General features: G+C 39.8%; 1 protein-coding gene across 1 annotated transcript in view; it reads left to right on the forward strand.

Annotated features, from left to right (window-relative positions):
* LOC137629234 (uncharacterized) overlaps positions 1–19,830 on the forward strand; it is a 113,437-nt gene extending 93,607 nt beyond the window's left edge. The window contains exons 3-6 of the mRNA XM_068360498.1: positions 10,890–11,020; positions 15,183–15,304; positions 19,555–19,631; positions 19,753–19,830. Coding sequence (XP_068216599.1) covers positions 10,890–11,020; positions 15,183–15,304; positions 19,555–19,631; positions 19,753–19,830 — 408 coding nt within the window. The remainder of the gene's footprint in view (positions 1–10,889; positions 11,021–15,182; positions 15,305–19,554; positions 19,632–19,752) is intronic.
* Positions 19,831–24,061: the final 4,231 nt, after the last annotated feature.

Here is a 24,061-nt window from a genome sequence, read left to right on the forward strand (position 1 = left end):
TACACTTTAAATTCCCTCTGTGAGGAATATAAGGAATGGTTACGGCCCCAGATGCAGGTGTATGGCAGGAGAAAGAAGAGGGCTAAATGTGATTTTTCCCTCTCGTGCTCACCCTCAAGATTGAAGAAGCAAATTAACCTATTCTTTTATCCCCCAGTACTCTGCCCTTTGACCCTTTACCGTCGTTGTCATCTGGAGGCAAGACAGGGAAGAGCTGTGATGAATTAACTTTGGTCAAGTCTTGGGGATCAGAGACTTGCTTGTTTCCCTTAGTGAAACAGTTGGTTCTCTCCCATTGTAGGAGCCCGCTAATGATAATTTACTTAATCCTTCTAAAGAGGTTGTAATGACTTCACCGGACTTTGACTTTCAGCTTGTCTTTAGTGGCCAGCTGGCTAATATTCTTCCTTCGAGATAAACTTCACTGTTTGCCATACACCCTGCTTATGGGGTCAATGAGGGACTAAGTATCGGAAGGACCTGTTGTACAAGAGATCACCCAGAATTTTGAAAGTTGCCATTTCTTAATGCAGCTCTGCAAACATGATAACCCTGTCACCATACTGCAATGGCCACTCCCATTGGAATTGCTTGACAGTTGCAAATAGTGGCTGATTGAGAAACTGTGTGACTCGCTCTTGCAATATCCATGGTATGTTTCATAATTGCAGCTGATTGAGCTGTCTTTTGAAAAAAGAGGCAACATTGATGCAAGCTTTTTTCAAAGGGGTCCTGTCATTTCTGAGAAGCATGATGTTCTACACAAAATATGGACAGAGCATTTTCACTCCCGTCTGATAGACTGACTTTTTTAAGGCATTCATACCAAAAGAAATATGCTTAGAAAGAAAGAGGATTCTCTTTAAAGTATAAGGCAGTGTAATATTTAGTAAGTGAAGGTACTTTTATTTATTTATTTTTTTTTTTTTCATTTGATCCACTTTGGATAATTTGTGCCATGTCTTTGTCCTCATCCTTTTCATCAGCACTCAGATGCTGAAACAAAGATATGGCTGTCCTATGAAAGGATGTTTGTTCTGTTGTAGTACTTGGATTATGGTCCAGGTTGTCAACAGTGTAAGTTGTTAAGAGCCCTTTTCTTAGTGTAGTGGGACAAGCTACTACTGTACACTACTTCTTTTACAGTCCTTACTACAGCTGCTTCTCCCAACCCTTTAGTCATTTACAGAGCCCAATCATAGCGGATGCTAATTTTATGTTGATGAAATGTGTTAATTAATTGACCCTTTCTGATTTTTGCAAAGACCAGGAGACCAAGGTATATATACTCCGGATAGCAATGTTGGTAGCGTCGCGGATTTCTATTGCAGAGGTCCCGAGTTCGGTCCCCGCCAGGGACGCGAATACCGTGAGACCTTCTACCGGGGGGTACTCCCAGGGTGGCGCCTCGGGGGGAGGTTAGAGGGGACTAGTGATAGTCCCTGCTGGCTAATGGTCGCCCGAGGAGAACGATGTAAATCGTCTCAGTGGAGACCTAAAACCCGCAACTTTAACTTTTAACTTTATTGGAAACAGAGGTTCTCTTGACTTGGAATGTTTAGCAAATATTGAAGAGGCTGGAGTCTTCCGACAATTGAAGTGCAAAAGATGTGCTAAAGCTACTGTAGATCAGTAAATGATGTTCTATATTCAATTTGAGATTTTACATCACTGCCTTTTTGCAGTACATTTACAAATTCCTATAAATTTGGTGGTACAGATTCACTTTTAGTGTCTGCTGTTAAGTTTCCATCAAATTCTTCTCATTGAGTTTCTGCTTCCTCAATATCTTAGCTGCTTTGGCCACAATTAATGCATTATTGTAGCCTATTGCTGTGCCTAGGGCTTCTCCTACTTTTCCCCAGTAGGCAAGTGAATTCTCCTCCATTTTTTTAAGGCCTCCATTTCTGCAATACGGGCAAATATTTGTTCTTTTAACCATGTTCGGTGTACAAAATAAACATCAATATTAGCTGTTTCAGTCTTTGTTTATAGAAACCATAAAATTCTACTACCGTAAAATAGCAACAACCATTTATATTCAGCTGTTTGTGTCTTCTTTGCTTCTCAAGCTCTTGTCTGTGCTGCACATGATCCTCTCCAATTTTCTCAGAATTTAGCCAGGCATTTTCTCTGTTTTGCACACCTGTCAGAGAAGATGGGTGATACATATGGTCCTGGAAAACTATACCTCCAGAACATGGTTTTTCAGTTCAGGTACAATTTAAATGATTTAAGGCTGGATTTACTGTAACTGAGAAAGACATAAAAGCATTGAATTATATACCCTTTAAGATGACATGCACCACAGCATTCTCATTTATATAAGGAGGGAGTTTACTTTGAGACTGATATGGTTATGCAAGTGATATTTCAAGCCATTTTGTAAAACTGTATTGGATTTTTGTGTTTTCTATCTATGCATGTTCTTTGATACTATTTTACAAAAATACTCAAAAATACTATATGGAATTCTGCTAATAATCCAATTTGCAAATACCAAATCCTATAATCTTCAGGGCTGACTGTACCACCGACATTTTTATCCTTCTTTAAAAGGTTTATTTAAAACAACCTACTTTTATTTCATCATTTCCCATAATCTTATATTGGGTCACGCTAACAGCTTCAACATGCTAAATTTATTTCACAGTTTACCATAATCTTTTATTGGTCCAGACTCTAACAGCTTCCAACACTGATTAAGAGATTAGTGAGGTTATCTATCCTATCTTCTCATGTGGGCCAGTAGGTTGACTTAGGAGGGCAAGAACATTAGTTGTTGGCCAATGAAAGATTTATTTTAATGTTATTGTTCTTGAAATATTTAATTTAATGTTATTGTTCTTGAAATATTTAATTTCAGTTGTTAAATACTTCCTTTGTAGTTTCTTTATTTTCTTTCCTTACTGGGCTGTTTTCCCTGTTGGAGCCCTTGGGCTTATAGCATTCTGCTTTTTCAATATTAAACTTACCCGATAATCATGTAGCTGTCAACTCCGTTGCCCGACAGAATTCTATGGAGGGATACGCCAGCTATCACAATACTAGAAGGGGGTGTACATACCAGCGCCACCTGTGGCCAGGTACTCAATCATTTGTTGTTGACACCTCCTCAATTATTCCTCTGTCGTGCTTCCGGCTAGACGTTCTGGGATACGCTTATGGTCTTCGAGTTTATTCACGGATATTTGGTGAAGTATTCTCTCAGATTAACGGCTGTCGCTTTACTGGAATCCTTCTTATATTAGCTAGATAGCTTTTATATAATACTGATATAACGGTTAACGAATTTTGCTTGTTTTTGGATCACCCTTTGGCTAACTCTTTGAATACAAGATGTCTGACGTTTCGCAAGCCCCCTCCCATAGACGATGTAGGTCTTGCAATAGGCGTATTCCGAAGGCCTCGGTAGATCCTCACACCGCTTGTTCTGACTGTAGGGACAGGCCCTGTCTATTAGAAAATCGATGTGAGGAATGCGCCGGACTTTCGGAATTGGAATTTGTCCGTCTTTTAAAATATTCATCTAAGTTAGAGAGAGGTAGAGTTAGGAGAAGTTCTTCTCACTCTTCTATGTTTTCCTCACCTCATGATCCCCTACCTTTTCCTACCCCTGTAGTGGCTACCCCCGAACCTACTGTGTGCCCTCCGCCTGATATGTCAGTTGTTTTGCGTGCTATTCAGGCTTTAGGCGATAAAGTAGAATCAGTGGTAAGTGACCATAAGTCTCTGATGGCCGAAGTTAAAGAACTGAAGGTCAAGAGTGCAGTGGGTGGAATTAGTGCCAGTGCTGTGACGAGTGCTAGTGTCGGTGCAGTGCCAAGTGCTAGTGGTGCCAGTGTGGTGCGTGAGGATTTTTCTGTGCGAGCCAGTCGTCCTCCCAGTCCGGGACCTCTTGCAAGCTCCCATGCCCAGGGGAGAAGCAATGTCGAAGGGCTTAAGGGTTCGACAGGCCTTGTTAGGCGCACAGAACTATCCTCGGTGGTTGCGGGCGTGTCTTCCTTAGACCGTCACTCCCACCTGCAGACGATTGAGCCCGTCTTATTCTCGTCCGCTGATCAACTAGCAGGGAAGAAACGTTGGTCTCAGGTCTCGAGACCGCTTAAACGTAGAGTCCAGTCCGCGAGTGCTCAGCCAGGTTGCAGTCATTGGCTCAGCTCTGACTCGCCTCAGTCATCTGTCGACTGTACTCCGCCCAAGAGGAGTAAGGTTCTGCCAAAACAGAGCCCGACTGTTAAGACTTTACCTCAGTCTGTTATCGTTTCTGCCGATCCCAAGTGGACCCTGCTTCAGTCCATGCAAGCTCAGCTTTCGGACTTGATGCGTGAGTGTCGGGCTGAGAGTGTTGCACCTCCTCCTCCGCCTACACTCCCTCCGCCTGTTCTCGCTCCGCCTGTGCTCGCCCCGCCTGCACTTGCTCCGCCTGGTCGCAGCACCATCTGCCAGGCGTACGATGTTGAGCCACTTTCGGAGTTCGCTGTTCCCAGTGGTGTTCAGCCTCAGCCTTCTTTAAGGCAACCCTTGCTTTGGGATCAGGAGAGTTATTCCACTCTTCCTCCGCCTCCCCTTGCTGCTCCACCAGTGGTGCAACTCTCGGTTGGGGTACAACAACCTCTCCCCTCCGTGAGTCTGTCTGCTCAGCCATCGCTGCAGCGAGCTCAACCCTCCTCAAGGCAAGCTCCTCTACACCCTGGACTTGCGCCTCAGGAGCCTCAGCTTGCGAGAACTTTACCTTGTTCTGCGCAGCCTCAACCTCATCATGCTCCGCTCATCTCTCAGGAACAGGAACGGACTACTCCGCCTCCGTCCTCCGCTCAGCTTGTGCAATCCTTGGGTTCAACCTCTCTTGCTAGGAGTCAACCTCCTTCACCCATGCTGCCTTCTGCTTCGTCTGTTGTTCAGCCTTTGCAGTCTGAGCCTCAGGTTTTCCCTCAACAGTCACTGGAAGAGGAAACCACTGTTATTGTTCCTACCCGCTCTGACTTTGCGGTTCAGCATTCTGGTCCGATCGCTTCGCTACCCTCTGCTGATGAGGTGTCGGATGATGAGGAGGCACACCTTGATCCCTCATCAGACGTGGACGAATCTAAGCTTTCTCCACCGTCGATTGATTTTCGTAAGGTCTTGGCTCTACTCAGGGAGATTTACCCAGACCACTTCGTCTCTGCTATTCCCCGCTCTCCACCATCTGAGTTTTCGCTGGGCGTACAACAAGCTAAGTCCAACTATACTAAGCTTGTCCTAGCTAGATCCTCCAAGAGGGCTTTAAGGATCTTAGGGGAGTGGCTGCAGTCTAAACAACACCTTGGCAAGACTTCCTTCATGTTCCCTCCAACGAAGCTCGCTTCGAAAGCTAGCGTTTGGTATGCCACAGGGGAAGCACCAGGCCTAGGAGTACCTGCCTCTGCCCAGGCTGACTTCTCAAGTCTGGTGGACTCGCCTCGGAGAACTGCTATGAGACGCTCGAAGGTTTGTTGGACCTTCTCAGACCTGGATCATTTACTAAAAGGGTTGTTCAGAGCATTTGAAATGTTCAACTTTCTCGACTGGTGCCTGGGGGCCCTCAGCAAGAAAACCTCTCCTGCGGACAAAGATTCTGCCATGCTATTAATGTCCTGCATGGATAAGGCCATCAGAGATGGATCGGGTGAGCTAGCGTCGTTATTTGTATCAGGGGTGTTGAAGAAAAGGGAACAACTGTGTACCTTCCTTTCCGCCAGCATTACACCTTGCCAACGGTCACAACTCCTTTTTGCTCCACTCTCAAAGTTCCTCTTTCCCGAGGAGCTAGTTAAGGACTTGTCTGCTGCCCTGATACAAAAAGACACGCACGATCTTGTAGCCTCATCGGCTCGTAAGTCTAAGGTTGCCACCTCAGTCCCCAAGACTTATCGCTCCCCAGTGGCTGATACCCCGGCTACGAGGTTCATACCGCCCTTTCGTGGTAGAGCCCCCAGCCGAGGAAGCTCCCGTCCAGACTCTCACAGGAGCAAGTCTAGGAAAGGATCCAGGACATCTAAGGGAAAGAACTGACTCTCAGATTCTCCAGACAACAGTAGGAGCCAGACTCAAGATCTTCTGGCGAGCCTGGGAGAAGAGAGGTGCAGACGCACAGTCTGTCAGTTGGCTGAGGTACGGTTACAGGATTCCATTCTGCCTCAAACCACCTCTGACCACATCGCCCATCAACCTCTCTCCCAACTACAAAGAAGAGGACAAGAGGCTAGCATTGCAACAGGAGGTGTCGCTACTTGTGCAGAAGAAGGCAGTGGTTATAGTCCGGGACCATCAATCCCCGGGCTTCTACAACCGTCTCTTTCTTGTGGCCAAGAAGACAGGAGGTTGGAGACCGGTGCTGGACGTCAGCTCTCTCGAGTATGTCACCAAGCAGACGTTCACGATGGAGACGACCAAGTCGGTCTTAGCAGCGGTCAGACAGGAGGACTGGATGGTCTCGTTGGACTTGAAAGATGCATACTTTCACGTTCCCATTCATCCAGACTCCCAACCTTTCCTGAGATTCGTTTTCGGAAAGGTTGTCTATCAGTTCCAAGCCCTGTGTTTTGGCCTAAGCACAGCTCCTATGGTCTTTACTCATCTGATGAGGAATGTAGCGAAATTCCTACACTTATCGAACATCAGAGCCTCCCTCTACCTAGACGACTGGCTGTTGAGAGCCTCCACGAGTCGTCGTTGTCTGGAGAACCTCAATTGGACTTTAGACTTAATCAGAGACCTAGGTCTATTAGTCAATATAGAGAAATCTCAACTCATTCCCTCCCAATCCATTGTGTACCTGGGAATGGAGATTCAGAGTCAGGATTTTCGGGCTTTTCCATCGGCCCCCAGGATAAACCAAGCCCTAGAGTGCATCATGAGCATGCTGAAGAGGAGCAATTGCTCAGTGAGACAGTGGATGAGTCTCACAGGGACCCTCTCATCACTGGCCCTGTTTGTCGAGCTAGGAAGACTCCACCTCCGCCCTCTTCAATTCCATCTTGCTGCTCATTGGGACAAGGGCTCGACTCTAGAAGCAGTCTCTATCCCTATCAACCAAGAGATGAAGACCACTCTCCTGTGGTGGAAGCACAATCTCCTTCTCAAGGAGGGTCTATCATTGGCCATCCAGACCCCCAATCTTCATCTCTTCTCAGATGCATCGGACTCGGGCTGGGGTGCGACCTTGGACGGACGGGAATGCTCAGGAGTATGGAACAAGGAACAAGGATTACTCCACATCAACTGCAAGGAACTGTTAGCAGTTCATCTAGCCCTGTTGAACTTCAAGTCCCTCCTGCTAGGCAAAGTGGTGGAGGTGAATTCAGACAACACCACAGCCTTGGCTTACATCTCCAAGCAAGGAGGGACCCATTCGAGGAGCCTTTACGAGATCGCAAGGGACCTCCTCATTTGGTCAAGAGGTCTAAACCTCACTCTGGTCACGAGGTTCATCCAGGGCGATATGAATGTTTCAGCGGATCGCCTCAGCAGAAGGAATCAGGTCATTCCCACGGAATGGACCCTCCACAAGAGTGTGTGCAACAGACTTTGGACCTTGTGGGGTCAACCTACCATAGATCTGTTTGCCACCTCCATAACCAAGAGACTTCCGCTTTATTGTTCCCCTGTTCCAGACCCTGCAGCGGTTCATGTGGATGCTTTTCTTCTGAACTGGTCCCATCTCGACCTGTACGCATTCCCTCCGTTCAAGATAATAAACAAAGTTCTGCAGAAATTCGTCTCGCACGAAGGGACACGGCTGACGCTGGTTGCTCCCCTTTGGCCTGCAAGAGAATGGTACACAGAGGTACTTCAATGGCTAGTCGACTTCCCCAGGACTCTACCTCTAAGAGTGGACCTTCTACGTCAACCACACGTAGACAGGTTGCACCCAAACCTCCACGCTCTTCGGCTGACTGCCTTCAGACTGTCGAAAGATTCGCTAGAGCTAGAGGCTTTTCGAAGGAGGCAGCCACTGCGATTGCCAGAGCTAGAAGAGTTTCCACTCGTAGAGTCTACCAGTCTAAGTGGGAGGTCTTCCGAAGCTGGTGTAGAGCCAATTCAATATCCTCTACCAATACCTCTGTGATCCAAATAGCTGACTTCCTTCTACATCTTAGGAATGAGAGATCCCTTTCAACACCTACGATTAAAGGATATAGGAGCATGTTGGCCTCAGTTCTCCGCCACAGAGGTTTGGACCTGTCTTCCAACAAGGACCTTCAAGACATTCTCAAGTCTTTTGAGACGTCTAAAGAACGTCGTCTTTCCACTCCAGGCTGGAATCTAGACGTAGTCTTAAGGTTCCTTATGACATCTAGGTTCGAACCTCTCCAGTCAGCTTCCTTCAAGGATCTTACCCTCAAGACTGCTTTTCTCGTTTGCCTTGCAACAGCTAAGAGAGTCAGTGAGGTTCATGCCTTCAGCAAGAACATTGGTTTCACAACCGAATCTGCAACATGTTCTTTTCAGCTTGGATTCCTAGCAAAGAACGAGCTTCCTTCACGTCCTTGGCCTAGATCGTTCGAAATACCTAGCCTCTCCAACATGGTAGGTAACGAACTAGAGAGAGTTCTTTGCCCTGTCAGAGCTCTCAAATATTATCTGAAGAGGTCTAAACCTATTCGAGGACAGTCAGAAGCCTTATGGTGTGCCATCAAGAAACCCTCGAGACCCATGTCCAAGAATGGGCTTTCGTACTATATAAGGCTTCTGATCAGAGAAGCACATTCTCACTTAAAGGAGGAAGACCTTGCATTGCTGAAGGTAAGGACCCACGAAGTAAGAGCTGTAGCTACTTCGTTGGCCTTTAATAAAAACCGTTCTCTGCAGAGCATAATGGATGCAACCTATTGGAGGAGCAAGTCAGTGTTTGCATCATTTTATCTGAAAGATGTCCAGTCTCTTTACGAGAACTGCTACACCCTGGGACCATTCGTAGCAGCGAGTGCAGTAGTAGGTGAGGGCTCAGCCACTACATTCCCTTAATCCCATAACCTTTTTTAACCTTTCTCTTGAATACTTTTATTGTTGTTTTTTATGGTTGTTACGGTAGGCTAAGAAGCCTTCCGCATCCTTGGATTTGGCGGGTGGTCTATTCATTCTTGAGAAGCTACTGGGTTAAAGGTTTGGTAGAGGTCCTTTAGTAGGGGTTGCAACCCCGTGTACTTTGGCACCTTTGGGTTGATTCAGCCTCCAAGAGGAACGCTGCGCTCAGTAAGGAAGACGAACTTTAAATAAAGAGGCAGAGTAACGGTTCTATTCGACTTCCTTACCAGGTACTTATTATTTCATTGTTATTTGAGATAACTGTTATATGAAATATGGGATACTTAGCTATCCTTTAATCTTGTACACTGGTTTTCACCCACCTCCCTGGGTGTGAATCAGCTACATGATTATCGGGTAAGTTTAATATTGAAAAATGTTATTTTTATTAATAAAATAAATTTTTGAATATACTTACCCGATAATCATGATTTAATCGACCCTCCCTTTCCTCCCCAGAGAGAACCAGTGGACCGAGGAATAATTGAGGAGGTGTCAACAACAAATGATTGAGTACCTGGCCACAGGTGGCGCTGGTATGTACACCCCCTTCTAGTATTGTGATAGCTGGCGTATCCCTCCATAGAATTCTGTCGGGCAACGGAGTTGACAGCTACATGATTATCGGGTAAGTATATTCAAAAATTTATTTTATTAATAAAAATAACATTTTCCAATTAGGGTTGTAGCTTAGCAAGTAATAATAATACTGTAATGAGGACTTTTCAGCATTAATATATTGTTCTATATTAAAGGGGAAAGGTTTGTATTTTTTGTAGGACAGTAGTATATTCTAACAATGATTTCTGTTCTTCGCAGCTATACAAACGACCCCTCTCATTCCTGAGGCCAACTGTCAAAAGATCTATTACTACATCACATGGTTGTGTTAGGCCTCTCACTCATCTGTCATTGGCTAACTACCTTGTTACATTTTAATGGCTATTTCAGCTCTTGCTGAATATATTCCAATGTTATATTTTATTATAGTAATTCATCTGCTACTGATTTCGGATATATCTGGCAATAAATAATTCAAATATAGTAAGTAAGTATACAGTTAATGCACTCCCCAGATATGTTGTAGATTAACCCCTTTGCGTGGTAACCCTGTGCCAAATGATTTGACATTCAAGGCCAGGTTCTTTTATTATGGATATTTTACTTAACTCAGGAGGAAGAACGTTTAGTTATGCTGCACCGAGACTCTTCAACGACCTTCCACTTGATGTCAAGAATAGCAAAAATGTGGCAGCTTTCAAGAAAAACCTGAAGACTTATCTTTTTAGAAAGTGTTGTAATAGTGATCTGAAAACTATTAAGCCTGAATACAAATGCTAGCGAAATAACTGAAAAGATACAGAGCAAAATATTAACTGGAAAGAAATTATTTTCACACACCAAGGCCCGCCTGAACAGACTTTTAGTGTCTGATGGAGGGCGAGAAATAAACCCCTAAAAGTAAAAGTAAAGTAAATATACAAGATAAGACTTTACAACAGTTTTTATAGTTTAGCTTAATAAACTACCTTTCCATTGATATATAATGTTGCATGTGAAGTAAAATTTTCATATATGTAAATAATAAGAGAAAAAAAGCTAGTAATTACTGCGATGTAAATTACATCCAGTGGTGCTGAAGGAAATAGATAATAGTGTATGTAAATTACTGTACCTCCAATGGCAGTCAAAGATTTAAGATTTAGTAAATTTTGTATAAAAAATTGAGAACTTTTTGTGTGAATAATTTCAGTTTGTTGCATTTTGTAATAGAGAAAATGGATGATTATTTGTGTGAATATTTTGTTTGTTGCCATAATTCTGAAACTATTTTTCAGGCCAATGCTGTCTTACAGAAGGGCCTATCATTAATTGATAAGGCATTGAACATTAAGATCGAATCCTTTGATTGCAGTGCTGAAAAACTTCAAGAGTATGCAGAGATGCAAAATAAAATGAGGTGTACAAGGTAAACAGCTTTAATCTTTTACTCTATTTTATCAAGATCAATTTGATCCTACGCTTATGCAAACCATTCGTTCTTTGAAATAGGGAATGTCGTCAATCAAGCTGGAATTGCTGTTAAATTTGTTAGCAAGGTAATTGAGTACAGAGGAATATTCCTGCCCCCTCTTTGTCAAAGACTTCACATTTGTTTTTGGTCTCAACAAGTAAGGATGTAATGTTTCGCCCAATAACCAAAGCTATTGATACTTTCTTTTATTTTGTCTGTTTTGAATAGTTGCTTGCTGTTTTTGCATATTATGGAGGTGTAACAGGTTCTGTGTAAGTGTGGGAATAGCTTGGAACATATGACCGGTTTATGGCATAGCCAGCAATCGACCCACACAATATCCTTCTTGTAGGGGTCATGAATGTACTCCATCATCCTCATTCGTCAAGTATCCTGTTCAGTGGCAAGCGTGCTCTGAAAGATGAAAAGGATAGCTGAGGATTCTTTAGCATTATCCTTGACAGTGCCTAAGCTGAGGCCAAGAAGCTTTTATAGCTTTAATTTTTTTTCTAGAGTACTTAACTTGTTTAGATTAGAATCTTTCAATGGGGACTTTTGATACTTTGACAGTCATGCTGGGTTTGGTGATTAAACATAAGAAACGTGTTCCTCTGTTGCTATGACAGTGTCTGATCATCAGAGGCAGTCCTAGTTTTTTTCTATTTTTGGTCCTGTATTAGGTGTGAATAGGATTGATAAGGTGGCAACACAAGTGGAAGCAAATGTGCAAAGTGATACTTTGAGTTCTCTGTCTAGGAGTATCGACGTTTTTCCCTTTATAAGCCAGTGTTTACAACGTCTCTTGGATTGGCACCTCCAAGGGATTTGTTTTGTAATTGTGTAAGTCCATTGGGATTCTGCTTTACAGGACTACCAGACCTTGTAGGAGAATGTTATGAGGGTCTTTTTCATTTAAACCAACTAATTCCTTGGTAAGGATTCCTGTCTGAAACCTCCTGCCTCCAACCAACCCTTGTCCAAGTGACCAATAATTTTCCCAAGATATCAATCCAATTTAGCATAAGGGTTATTCAGATTGTTACAAATCAAAGAATTTTTCAGTTACAAGAATTAGTTTTGATACTTTGTTGAAATTAATTTCTTTTGGAGAATAGAGTAGCCTATGTACGGAGGCTAAAAAGGTATAGGCCTTACTCAAGAAGCTAGTCTTATCAAGTACCTGGGTGTGAATGTACTGCTCTTTTTCTCGTATTTATTTTTTTGAACTAATATTTTTATTTTTACAATTTGTTTTTACTATTTTTTTAATTATTTTTATACCCCAGCTCCTTAAAGGACACCAGGTCCAAAAGAGACCCAGGCTCTAAAATGGACCCCAGCTCTTTAAAAGACACCAGGTCCATGTTTGGTTGAGAAAATATTCAGTTTTTTTTTTTTTTTTAACTTACAGTTGTCAGAGTGAATAAATGTACAGTAATCTAAAAGTAATATCATATTTAGATTTTTCTTTATTTTAACATTAACAAATTGGTTTTTAAATTTATCATTAGATGATGTATAGTTTGTTCATCGGGTAGATCTTATTTGCTTCTCCAGAAAAGGTTACAATTTTCTTGAAGACCCTGGGTTTTTTTTTTTTTTTTTTTTTTTTGCCACTTTTGATTTTTTTTTTCAGAAAAATGAAGAAACTAAATATGAAAGAATATACCACTGGTAGGTAGTCCAGTGCATCCACCACCTCCCTTTGCCAATGAAAGTAAGATCAAGGTCCAGATGGTCTAGTAAGGTAGGAAGTGTACAAAAATGAACTTTCAAAATGAATGTATTTTAGATAGCAGTTCTTTTCCTGTAATATGATTTTGAGTGTGGGAAGCGGAATATATCTCCTTACACTATTTCTGAAATAATTAATTTTACACTAGATGCTAAACTCAGTGCTCCACATCGTCTTTTGTGAGTAGGAAAGGCAGTGATACGTCAACAAAGGATTTTCTTTGTTTTGTGAGAGCTTTGACAATATTGTTTTGTGAGAGCTTTAACAATACTTAGATATCAGAGCAATAGTTCTTAATTGGCTTAGGAATTTAGGCTTTCTTAGGTCATCTCTCCTAAAATTCTAAATTGTTTTAAGTCAAGGGTACAATGACAAGCTCACACAGCACGTTAGATGGAAGTCAGAGGAAGGTTATAAGGTTTGAATTCACTGTGGTAGTTTAGCTACGTCTATGTATGAAAGCATTTCTTTGGAAAGGAGTTTGGCGACAACTCAGTGGTTTGCATAATCTGTTTTTGCAAGGCTCTATCTAAAAGGTTTTTTTATTAGAAATTGACTGGGCAATAGGTTTCATAACTGTGGAGGAATATCACAGATCTGTTGGCAGCTACCAGATGGATGTCGGCAGATTTAGACAGAGTATGTTGTGTGATAACAGATATGATGTAAAAGGGAATTTACTTTTATTCTATTTGCTTAGATTTAGTTCAATTACTAACTTCATTTTTGTCAATGAGGAAGTTCGAGGTTTAAATTACTATATAAAACTTTAATTTTAAAAGGTAGATGATGGGAATATGTTCTAATCCTGGTCTGTGAACAAGAGTGATTACAAGTTTAGTTGGGTTTGTATTTGTTTGCTTTTTAAACAAGTCTGATAAATTAGGGAGATTAGTTCACCAAACTTTTAACTGGGCTCCACAAGGCACTAGAAGAGTTAGAAGACCCAGGCCTACATGGGTGAGCACTATGAAACATGAAGTAGATGATGAATGGAAAAGTATAAATTTAAAAGTTCAAGATAAAGACGACTGGTAAAATCTAATTGCGGTCCTTTGCGTCAATAGGTGTGATGATGATGAGATTGTTACCTTCGCATCTCTTTCCTTCACTCATCTGCCTCCATCAGAGTGTGGGAGTCAGCAATGTGAACATGAGAGGAGGTTCATTGAAGTAAACAGTATTCTTATGATAAAATCTGTTATTTCTCTACTTGCCTGATGTTCATATACATGTCCCCTCCTCTTCTCCATTGATCAGTGGTGGTAAGAGACTGTTGGTATAGTTTCAACTTACAATACTCTATACAGTACTACACAGTATTCTAGAAGTTTCATTCCAGCTGTGACCAAGTTGTGGAATGATCTTCCTAATTGGGTAGTTTAATCAGTAGAACTTTAAAAAGTTCAAACATGCAGCAAATGTTTTCATTTTGAACAGGCTGACATAAGTCTGTTTTTGTTGTTTATATATGGAAAATCTGTTTTAATGCTGTTACTGTTCTTAAAATAATTTGATTTTAATTGCTTACTACTTCTCATATAGTTTATTCTTTTCCTTATTTCCTTTCCTCACTGGGCTATATTTCCCCTGTTAGAGCCCCCTACTTAACGCATCCCGCTTTTCCAAGTCGGTTATAACTTAGCTAGTAATAAAGATAATAAAAATAATAATAAGTGAACTCGAAAGCAAAAGAAAATATGACTCGGCGTTGACTCGGTAGTTTGCCATTGATCTCCAGATTGTGCTATGGTTTGAAGAGGGGAAGTGCATTGCAAAGAGAAAAAATAGCAAATATTGTTTTTTAATATGCACTGACACTTTAGACTTCGTGAGAAAGAAACTGCGTAAACATCAGGTGAATATAGAAGTAATAAATCTTATTATTAAAGGACTCAGGTTTGTATACCTAAGAAAAATACAAATTACTTTTTTTTAAATGTTTTATAAATTCCTCGTTAGTTATATTTTGCTGAAAAATTTTCATATAATGTAAGTAATATGAATGGATATGTTGCAGTTGGAGTTAGTTGATTAAAGGCTGCGTGGCAATGGTGAAAATTAAGATGCACTGTATATAATAGATCAGTTGTAAATTTTGTTCTCTGTATGTTATGGTCCAATCAGATGTATTTTTTATTTTTTACTTTCAATAGAATATAATTTACTTTTATCTGTTCCATTTTTTCTACTATGACTCATCGTGCAGTTTTTATTGTCTATTAGTTTTGCTGTTTTCATATCTTTTTAAATACAGTAACTACATTTTCACACTCAATACGAATACATCATCTTACGAAAAGCCAAGTCATATTAGATGTGGTTTGTCATAAAGTACTGTGCTGTGCTTAATGTGAACTGAAATCAAGTTTATTTTCACAGGAAGCAGGTACTGGAACACTTTGCTGATGCACAGGCAGGTAACGGTAGTAGAGACGGCCCAAGATTAGCCGTTGAAGAAGCTCCTCCATCATATGATGATTATTTAAAGTCGTTAGAATCAGGTAAGATTGTGGATGACATTTTTTATGTATGCCTGTCAGGAATTATCACAAGTTATTACGTTATTAATATATTTATATCATTGAATCTTACCTTGTGGTCACCATGCTTTACTCGTTGATGCCACGGCTTCCCAATTCCTGATTTCTGGCATAGTAGTAGGTTGGCCAGGGCACCAGCCACCCATTGACATACTACTGCTAGAGAGTTATGGGGTCTTTTGACTGGCTAAACAGTACTACATTGGATCCTTCTCTCTGGTTACGGTTCATTTTCCCTTTGCCTACACACACACTGAATAGTTTGGCCTATTCTTAAAATATTCTCCTCTGTCTTCATACACCTGACAACACAGATTACCAAACAATTCTTCTTCACTCAAGGGGTTACTGCACTGTAATTGTTCAGTGGCCGCTTTCCTCTTGATAAGGGTAGAAAAGACTCTAGCTATGGTAAGCAGCTCTTCTAGGAGTAGGACACTCCAAAATCAAACCATTGTTTTCTAGTCGTGGGTAGTGCCGTAGCCTCTGTACCATGGTCTTCCACTGTCTTGGGTTAGAGTTCTCTTGCTTGTGGGTACACTCGAGCACACTATTCTGTCTTATTTCTCTTCCTCTTTTTTTGTTAGTTTTTAAAGTTTATTTAGGAGATATTTATTTTAATGTTGTTACTTTTCTTAGAATATTTTATTTTCCTTTTTTCCTTTCCTCATTGGGCTACTTTCCCTGTTATAGCCCCTGGGCTTATAGCATCCTGCTTTTCTAACTAGGGTTGTAGCTTAGCAAGTAATAATAATAATAATTTTACATATTGCTTAAAATTTCATAATTTTGACCAACCTTTGCATTCAGATCTTCTATCCTGTACCATCCTCTACATAGTATAAGATATGCAGTTAATTCTAAAAATATTGTTTTCTCTGTCATAAGGCTCAACACTACACAGTATTCTAGAAGTTTTATTCCAGCTGTGACCAGATTGTGGAATGATCTTCCTTATTGAATCTGTAGAACTAGGAAGTTTATATGTTGAACAGGTTGACATAAGTTTTTCCTCATAGTTTATATATGACAGATCTATTTTAATGTTGTTACTGATCTTTAGGTATTTTATATGTTTTATTTTTTGCTTCTCATATAGTTTATTTATTTCCATATTTCCTTTCCTCACTGGGCTATTTTTCCCTGTTGGAACCCTTGGACTTATTGCATCCTGCTTTTCCAACTAGGTTTGTAGCTTGGCCAGTAATAATAATAATGATGACTGTATGAGCAGTTTGTAGGAGCATAGTAGTCTCTACATCATTGCTTGGGAAAAAGCCTCTTCTTGCCCTCTGTGGTTTACTGGTGATCAACCTATTCGCCAAATGGCTATATTGGAGGTTCTGGTGTTCTGCTCCTCCTTTTCAGATCCATGGCTACTATTCCATGATGTATTTCAACTTGTGGGATGATGATCTGGACTCTACACCTTTCCTTCCCTCAGAATTAATTGCTGACTGATCAATCAAGTATTGATCATGTCGTGTCAGAATGGCCCTGGTGCCTCCCAGGTAGCCTCAGGCTGAATTACTTCTTTACTTAGCCTGCTTTTATGGTCCTGTCCCACAGGGGAACCTTTTGCTCTACGTGATTTACAAGATCTGTTGACATTCTTAGGTAGTTAGAGTATCACACAGCGTATTCCCTGTTAATTGTCAAATCCACTTAATTGAAACACTTAGAAAACAAGACAGTCTTCGGTTTCTTCTTGAAAGCATTAATATATTTTCTTTTGAATGTCTAGTGGGAACTTGTTACATAGTCTTGGGGCCACATGTTTGAAAGCTCTAGAAACTACAGTCGACATACGTTATGGCTCCAATAATTTGAGGCCATCTGTAACTATTCTGCTGGCTCATCTAGTTAAGGTCCTGAGAGAACAGTCCCCATGATCCAATATTCTCTATCAGCTGAGTCTTCAGAGGTACCACACTTCAGGAAGGGGCAAGTACTTCATTGGTGGAAAGTATTGAGAATCTTCAAGCAAAAGACTTTTCTATAGGCACTGCACAGGTGTGTGAATATCTATGACAGTCTTCTGTGGCTGTGTTTCAGGGAAAGGGATCCATCTTCTGCAATTAGTGGTGTACAAGGGTCCCTTCTCTGGTGGGTACATGTTGTTAGCTGATTGCGAACTTCCTCATACACCTTTGCCGAAAGAAGCTCCTCTTATCCTTCGTGGTGAAAGGCTACCTCTCAGACTTTAGCAAAGTGTTAAAACTGTGGGATTTAGACCTCTCATTCTCATAGACGTTTTCTGTGCTTTTGAGAAGTTTCAAGCAGTCTTACTCATTCAAGGACCTCAGGCCCCCAGAGTGGGACATAACCCTTGTCCTTAGGTCTATACTGTAATGCATTCCTTGTATGAGATGGTAGGAAAGTTGTTGGATAGAGATCTGACCTCTGATATTTTAACTAGCCTTACCATCGGGGAAAAGGTTAGGCGAGCTGCAAAGCATTTCATATGTAGTTAAACATAAGGAATGTTAGGAGATCTTCAGTTGTGTGCCAGAATTGGTTGCATACACAAAATCTGTCATTCCATGACTTAAAGTTTAAGACCATCTCTATCCCTTCCCAAAGTTGTGTTTAAAGGGAAGTGAGATGTGATACTTTTGCATCCTATGAGGGCGTTACGGTGATATCTGAAGATGACTTGCTGACTCAGGCTTGAGTAAGAGAGACTTTTTTAGTGCTGGCAGGAGGAAGGAGTTGTCAAGAATTCTATGTCTTATTGGCTTTGCGAGATGATTATGCAAACATGACGCTTCGACGACCCAACAGGGAAAACTTATTCGCTAGTGTAGTGGTAATGTGTTAGCCCAGCATTCGCATGGCAGCAGATTGATCCCAGACCAGGACCGTGAGTTTAAGCTGTTTACTGGGGAGTCCATTGCTGCAGTTTGGCACCACAGTTGGGTTGGGGTTGGACTTTCCCAGCTTACGTTCTGGTGAGCATCTATTCTGATGAAACTGGAATTGAAACTAGACACCTTTCCCTCTACCAGGTATAGAAGGCAGAAATCTGTAAATGCCAGACAACCTTCACTTCTCACTATATTATTATTATTATTATTATTATTATTACTACTACTAGCTAAGCCACAACTCTAGTTGGAAAAGCCGGATGCTATAAGCCCAAGGGCTCAAATAGGGAAAAATAGCCAAGTGGGGAAAGGAAATAAAGAAATAAATAAAACATATGAGAAATAATTAATACTTAATGAAATATTTTAAAAACTGTAACAACATTAAAATAAATCTGTCGTATATAAACTATGTAGAGAAACTTATGTCGATCTGTTTATCATAAAAACATTTGCTCCAAGTTTGAACTTTTGAAGTTCTACCAATTCAACTACCTGATTAAGAAGATCATTCCACAGCTTGGTCAGAGCTGGAATCAAACTATGTGTGGTAGGATACCCCCAAGTCCTTGCATACTTTTACGCTTGGTTTTATAATGGATGCTCAAGACTGTGCGCCTGCCCCAGACCCTCACGGGACAGAAAGCATCTTGTCTAAGGTAGATTTGGTGACAATTTTTCTTTGCTCAAGGGGTTAACTACTGTACTGTTATTGTTCAGCGGCCATTTTCCTCTTGGTAAGGGTAGGAGAGACTCTTTAGCTCTGGTAAGCAGCCCTCCTAGGAGAAGGACACTCCAAAATTAAACCATTGTTCTCTAGTCTTGGATAGTGCCATAGCCTCTGTACTGTGGTCTTCCACTGTCTTGGGTTAGAGTTCTCTTGCTTGAGGTTACAGTTGAGCACACTATTCTCTCTTATTTCTCTTCCTCTTGTTTTGTTAAAGTGTTTATAGTTTATACTGGAAATATTTATTTTAATATTGTTACTGTTCCTAAAATATTTTATTTGTCCTTGTTTCCTTTCCTCACTGGGCTATCTCCCCCACACCACCTTCCATTAACCTAACTACCTCATAAGGAAATCAATGTCTGCTTTTGCTGGAGCTCGACGACATCTCTTTTATTAAAAGATTTAGGTTTGTATAACTAGAAAAGATACAATTAATTTTAAAATTTATTGTTTTTCACTCTATTTTTAACCATTTTTTATCTCTTTTTAACAATTTTCCATATTTTTAACAGTTTTCTATCAATTTTAACACTTTCTATCTATTTATAACTGTTTTCTATCTATTATAACCATTTTCTATTTATTTCTAACCATTTTCCATCTATTTTTAACAGACCCAGGTGCCAGTGGTGATGCCTCTGGAAGGAATACTTCAACCTCATATCCTCGCCTTAGTGCTCTTAACCCTCAGGTCAGTTTTATTGCAGATCTTTTAATATAAAAGTGGGTAATATAAACTAAAAGGAAACTTATCAAAGCATTAATTTCAGATTGATAAACAAAAAGAAAATATATCAAAGCATTAATTTCAGAGTGATAAACTAAAAGAAATTTTACCAAAGCATAAATTTCAGATTGATAAACGAAAAGAAAATATATCAAAGCATTAATTTCAGAGTGATAAACTAAAAGAAACTTTACCAAAGCATAAATTTCAGATTGATAAACTAAAAGAAAATATATCGAAGCATTAATTTCAGAGTGATAAACTAAAAGAAAATATATCAAAGCATTAATTTCAAATTGATAAAGTAAAAGAAAATCTATCAAAGCTTCAATTTCAGATTGATAAACGAAAAGAAAATATATCAAAGCATTAATTTCAGAGTGATAAACTGAAAGAAAATTTACCAAAGCATTAATTTCACATTGATAAACGAAAAGAAAATATATCAAAGTATTAATTTCAGAGTGATAAAGTAAAAGAAATTTTACCAAAGCATTAATTTCAGATTGATAAACTAAAAGAAAATTTATCAAAGCATTAATTTCAGAGTGGTATTTCCAAAGATAAATCTCTAGAATAGAATATCAACTTGTGTGACTAACCTCTTTCACTAATTTTTCAATTGAATTAGCTGCAATCGGTATAATCCACAAAAATATAGTAATTTGCTAAGGAGGAAAGAGATTAATTTTTAAGAGTTGAGGTATTAGTTTAGGGTGAATAACAGTATTAGGAGATCCATAAGAGCAAACATGAGAAAAATAACTAGCATTGAAAATATATTAAAAAATTAATTGAAAAAAAGTAATATTTTATTTTAATTTTCCATGACTTCTCTTGTAGTTTATTTAGTATTTCCGTGTTTCATTTCCACACGAAGCTATTTTTCCCTGTTAGAGCCATTGCGTTTATAGCATCATGCTTTTCCAACTAATGATAATAATAATAATAGTAGTAGTAGTAGTAGTAGTAGTAGTAGTAGTAGTAGTAGTAGTAGTTAGCTCACACTTGATATGACGAGTGAAGCAATAAGCCGAAGATAGTGAGAAAATTCTGATTGAGAAAGGAATTAGACAGGGAGAACCCATCTCTTATAGTTATTCACTGTATACTTAGGAGAGTTTTTTAAGTTTAGATTGGGAAAATATAGGAATTAATATTAATGGGGAATGCTCTAACAACTTAAGATTTGCTGATGATGTGGCGGGATGCTGCAAGGACAACCCCCACACCCTGAATCACACTTACTGACAATGGTCTCCACAAAACAAACTTTCCCCTTACGTAATCTACAACCAGACTCTTGGACAAAAGGACAAAACAAAACAAAACATAACCTTAAAACTATATTTCTTGAACCAAAATAAATCATAAACTATCCGCAATCAAAATAAACACTTAAAACTAATCAAAACTTAATACTATATATATAATAACCAAAACACCATTCATATAAACAAAAAAAACTATCAAAACTTAACATTAACCGCACACCACCAACACCAAAAATAGATATGTGTATATATAATCTTACGAGACCAACACTCGTTCACAGAAAGCCGAACTGTGTTTACAGCACAGTACACACTAACAAAGCTCTGTGATCAACAGTCCGCTGGGTAGCAATTTGCCATAACTGCCTCAGTGATTGGGGTGGTCGTTCTAATCATAATCATCATCATCATAAACATCATCATTATCAGCAATCTCAATTCACAGGCCTAGGTCATCAACAGTTCAGCAATCAAATAAAACAGTCCAAAAAAAATCGTATACAGGCCAGGTCATCAACAGTTCAGCAATCCAATAAAACAGTCCAAAAAATCGTATACAGGCCAGGTCATCAACAGTTCAGCAATCCAATAAAACAGTCCAAAAAATAGTATACAGGCCAGGTCATCAACAGTTCAGCAATCCAATAAAACAGTCCAAAAAATCGTATACAGGCCAGGTCATCAACAATAATCCACTTTCAAACTTGAGTCTCTCCAAAGGAGGAATCACAGCCTGCCAAAAATAAAGAAAGAAAAACACTTACGAACACTTCTAGCTAACTGAACTATCGCACTATAATCAAAGATAAATAATAAATTGTTCCTATCATTCACAATCACGACAAGCAAAGATAAACAAAACTGTACTTACTCAGAAAATCAAAAATCACTTCCTTGCTGGTAAAGAAAAATAATAATTCCAGCGTTCACACAACTGACTCAGGACGCAGTCAATCAAAAAAAGCATTCGCTCCGAAACATTCACCACTGTCGTAACCTTACTAAAAATGTAAACAAACAATCTCATTTGTACCAACAGTCTTTCTCACCACAAACGATCGTTAACCTAACTACTTTCGCTCGCTAACACAATATATCTCTCTCTCTCTCCTCTCTCTCTCTCTCTCTCTCTCTCTCTCTCACAGGATTTGGCAAAACCAAAAATAAAATAAAACAAAAAAATAAATCCTCCACATTCCTCCCCCCTTACTTTGCCAAATCCTTCTCACACAACACTTACATTATTTTTTTCATAACCCAGTCGCAGTCGGGAACGGGACCTCTACTCCGAGTAACTGGGCCTCCATATACTCTCTCATTCACTTCTTCCTTATCACAATCATTCGCTACATTAACACTATTCCTATCTAAATCCCTATCATCTAATATATCATGTACAATCATATCTACCTCTTTCTCATCTGGCCCTATAATTACACTCATTTCTGTAAACAGTTCATCCATTTCATCAAAAACATTCTCAACTTTAGTAAAAGATTCATTCATACTACTAATCATTCTCCTATCTCTCACTCTCGCATTCGTCATCCTTTCTTTTACATCACCTAAGGAAAAGCCACACACACTATAGGTATCATTCATACTCAGCCATGATTCATCTGTATTAACACATTTATCTTCCATACACACTTGCACATTTACACCCTTGTCATACTTATTTCTATTCTCACTTTTACCTATAAAATTTCCCCTTCTTTCATCTTTACTTAAAGCTCTTGTATTCTTCCTTTTCTTATATTCTACTAACACCAACTGTTTACCTTCCAGACCTAAGTCCTCATACATACTAGGTTCACCCTTGTTCCTTTTCAACCATTTACTCATCCCATTCTCTTGGATATACTCAGGTACCTCTTTCCATTTACGCAACTGGTTGTGGTGGGCCCTAATTTTTTCCACAATACCACCCACACACAACTTACCCAAAACGTAACTTAATCCACTCGAACCAACTTCTAACACCTCATAGGGACCTTCAAATTTATCACGCACCTTATTTACATTCATTCTACCCTTTTCAATTACTTCTTTCATCACTCTCTCACCAACTTTAAAGCTTTCAAACCTCTTATTTGCTTTCCTCCACACATCTCTATCATCCTCCGACACACCCAACCTCGGTCTTATTATCTTTTCAAAATTTAACACAAACTTACATGGAGACATACCCGTACTCTTATGCACTGTTGCATTGTAAGCCCACAACGCTCTACCAACATACAAATCCCAATCATTACCACATGTACTCATCATTCGCAAAATTTCAGTTAATGTTCTTACAGTCCTTTCAGCCAACCCATTCGCACTTGGCATATAAGGAGTCGAATACACATGTTCAATACCCCATTCTCTTAACATCTGCTCAAACTCCCATCCAACAAACTCAGGGCCATTATCACTTAACATTCTCACAGGCTTACACACACACATCGGCAACATCACTTGACCAACCATTCTTGCAACAGTCTCACTCCGTTTATCCTTGATGGGTATTGCATAGGTAAATTTACTCATGTGATCAACCATAACAATCATTCCCACATGTCTTCTCGCAGTCACAGGCAACGAAACACAATCAATCACAAACATCTCGAATGGTTCTTTCATACGTAATCTCAAAACAGGCGGATTAGCATGCACTCTCTGATACTTCCCTTTTTGGCAATCTTCACACGTAGTCGCTACATCCTTACATATCTGACTCAACCCAGGTGTAAACAATCTCTCATGCATGCATTCCCATAATTTATTCTTACCCATATGCCCATATCTGTCATGCACTAACATACACATACTTACTGCTGCATGCATTGGAAACACAGGAACATATATATCTTCATCCATTCCTTAATGTAGAAAATAAACAATATTCTTACACACAATAAGTCTCTTACTAACTTTCTTATACACCTCTAAATCAGACGGCCATTCTTCTACCTCAATACTATTCAACATACATTCACGTAACCTTTTAATTTCCTCACATTCATCGTGCATTTCTTCCACCTCCTCTTTAGTCAGTAGATCATCCTCACTCCTCGTAATATCAACCATGCCAACAAAATTCGCCATAAATACACTATTATCTTCTATCACAAC

The sequence above is a fragment of the Palaemon carinicauda genome, chromosome 37 (assembly GCF_036898095.1).
Source record: "Palaemon carinicauda isolate YSFRI2023 chromosome 37, ASM3689809v2, whole genome shotgun sequence".
Classification (NCBI taxonomy): domain Eukaryota; kingdom Metazoa; phylum Arthropoda; class Malacostraca; order Decapoda; family Palaemonidae; genus Palaemon; species Palaemon carinicauda.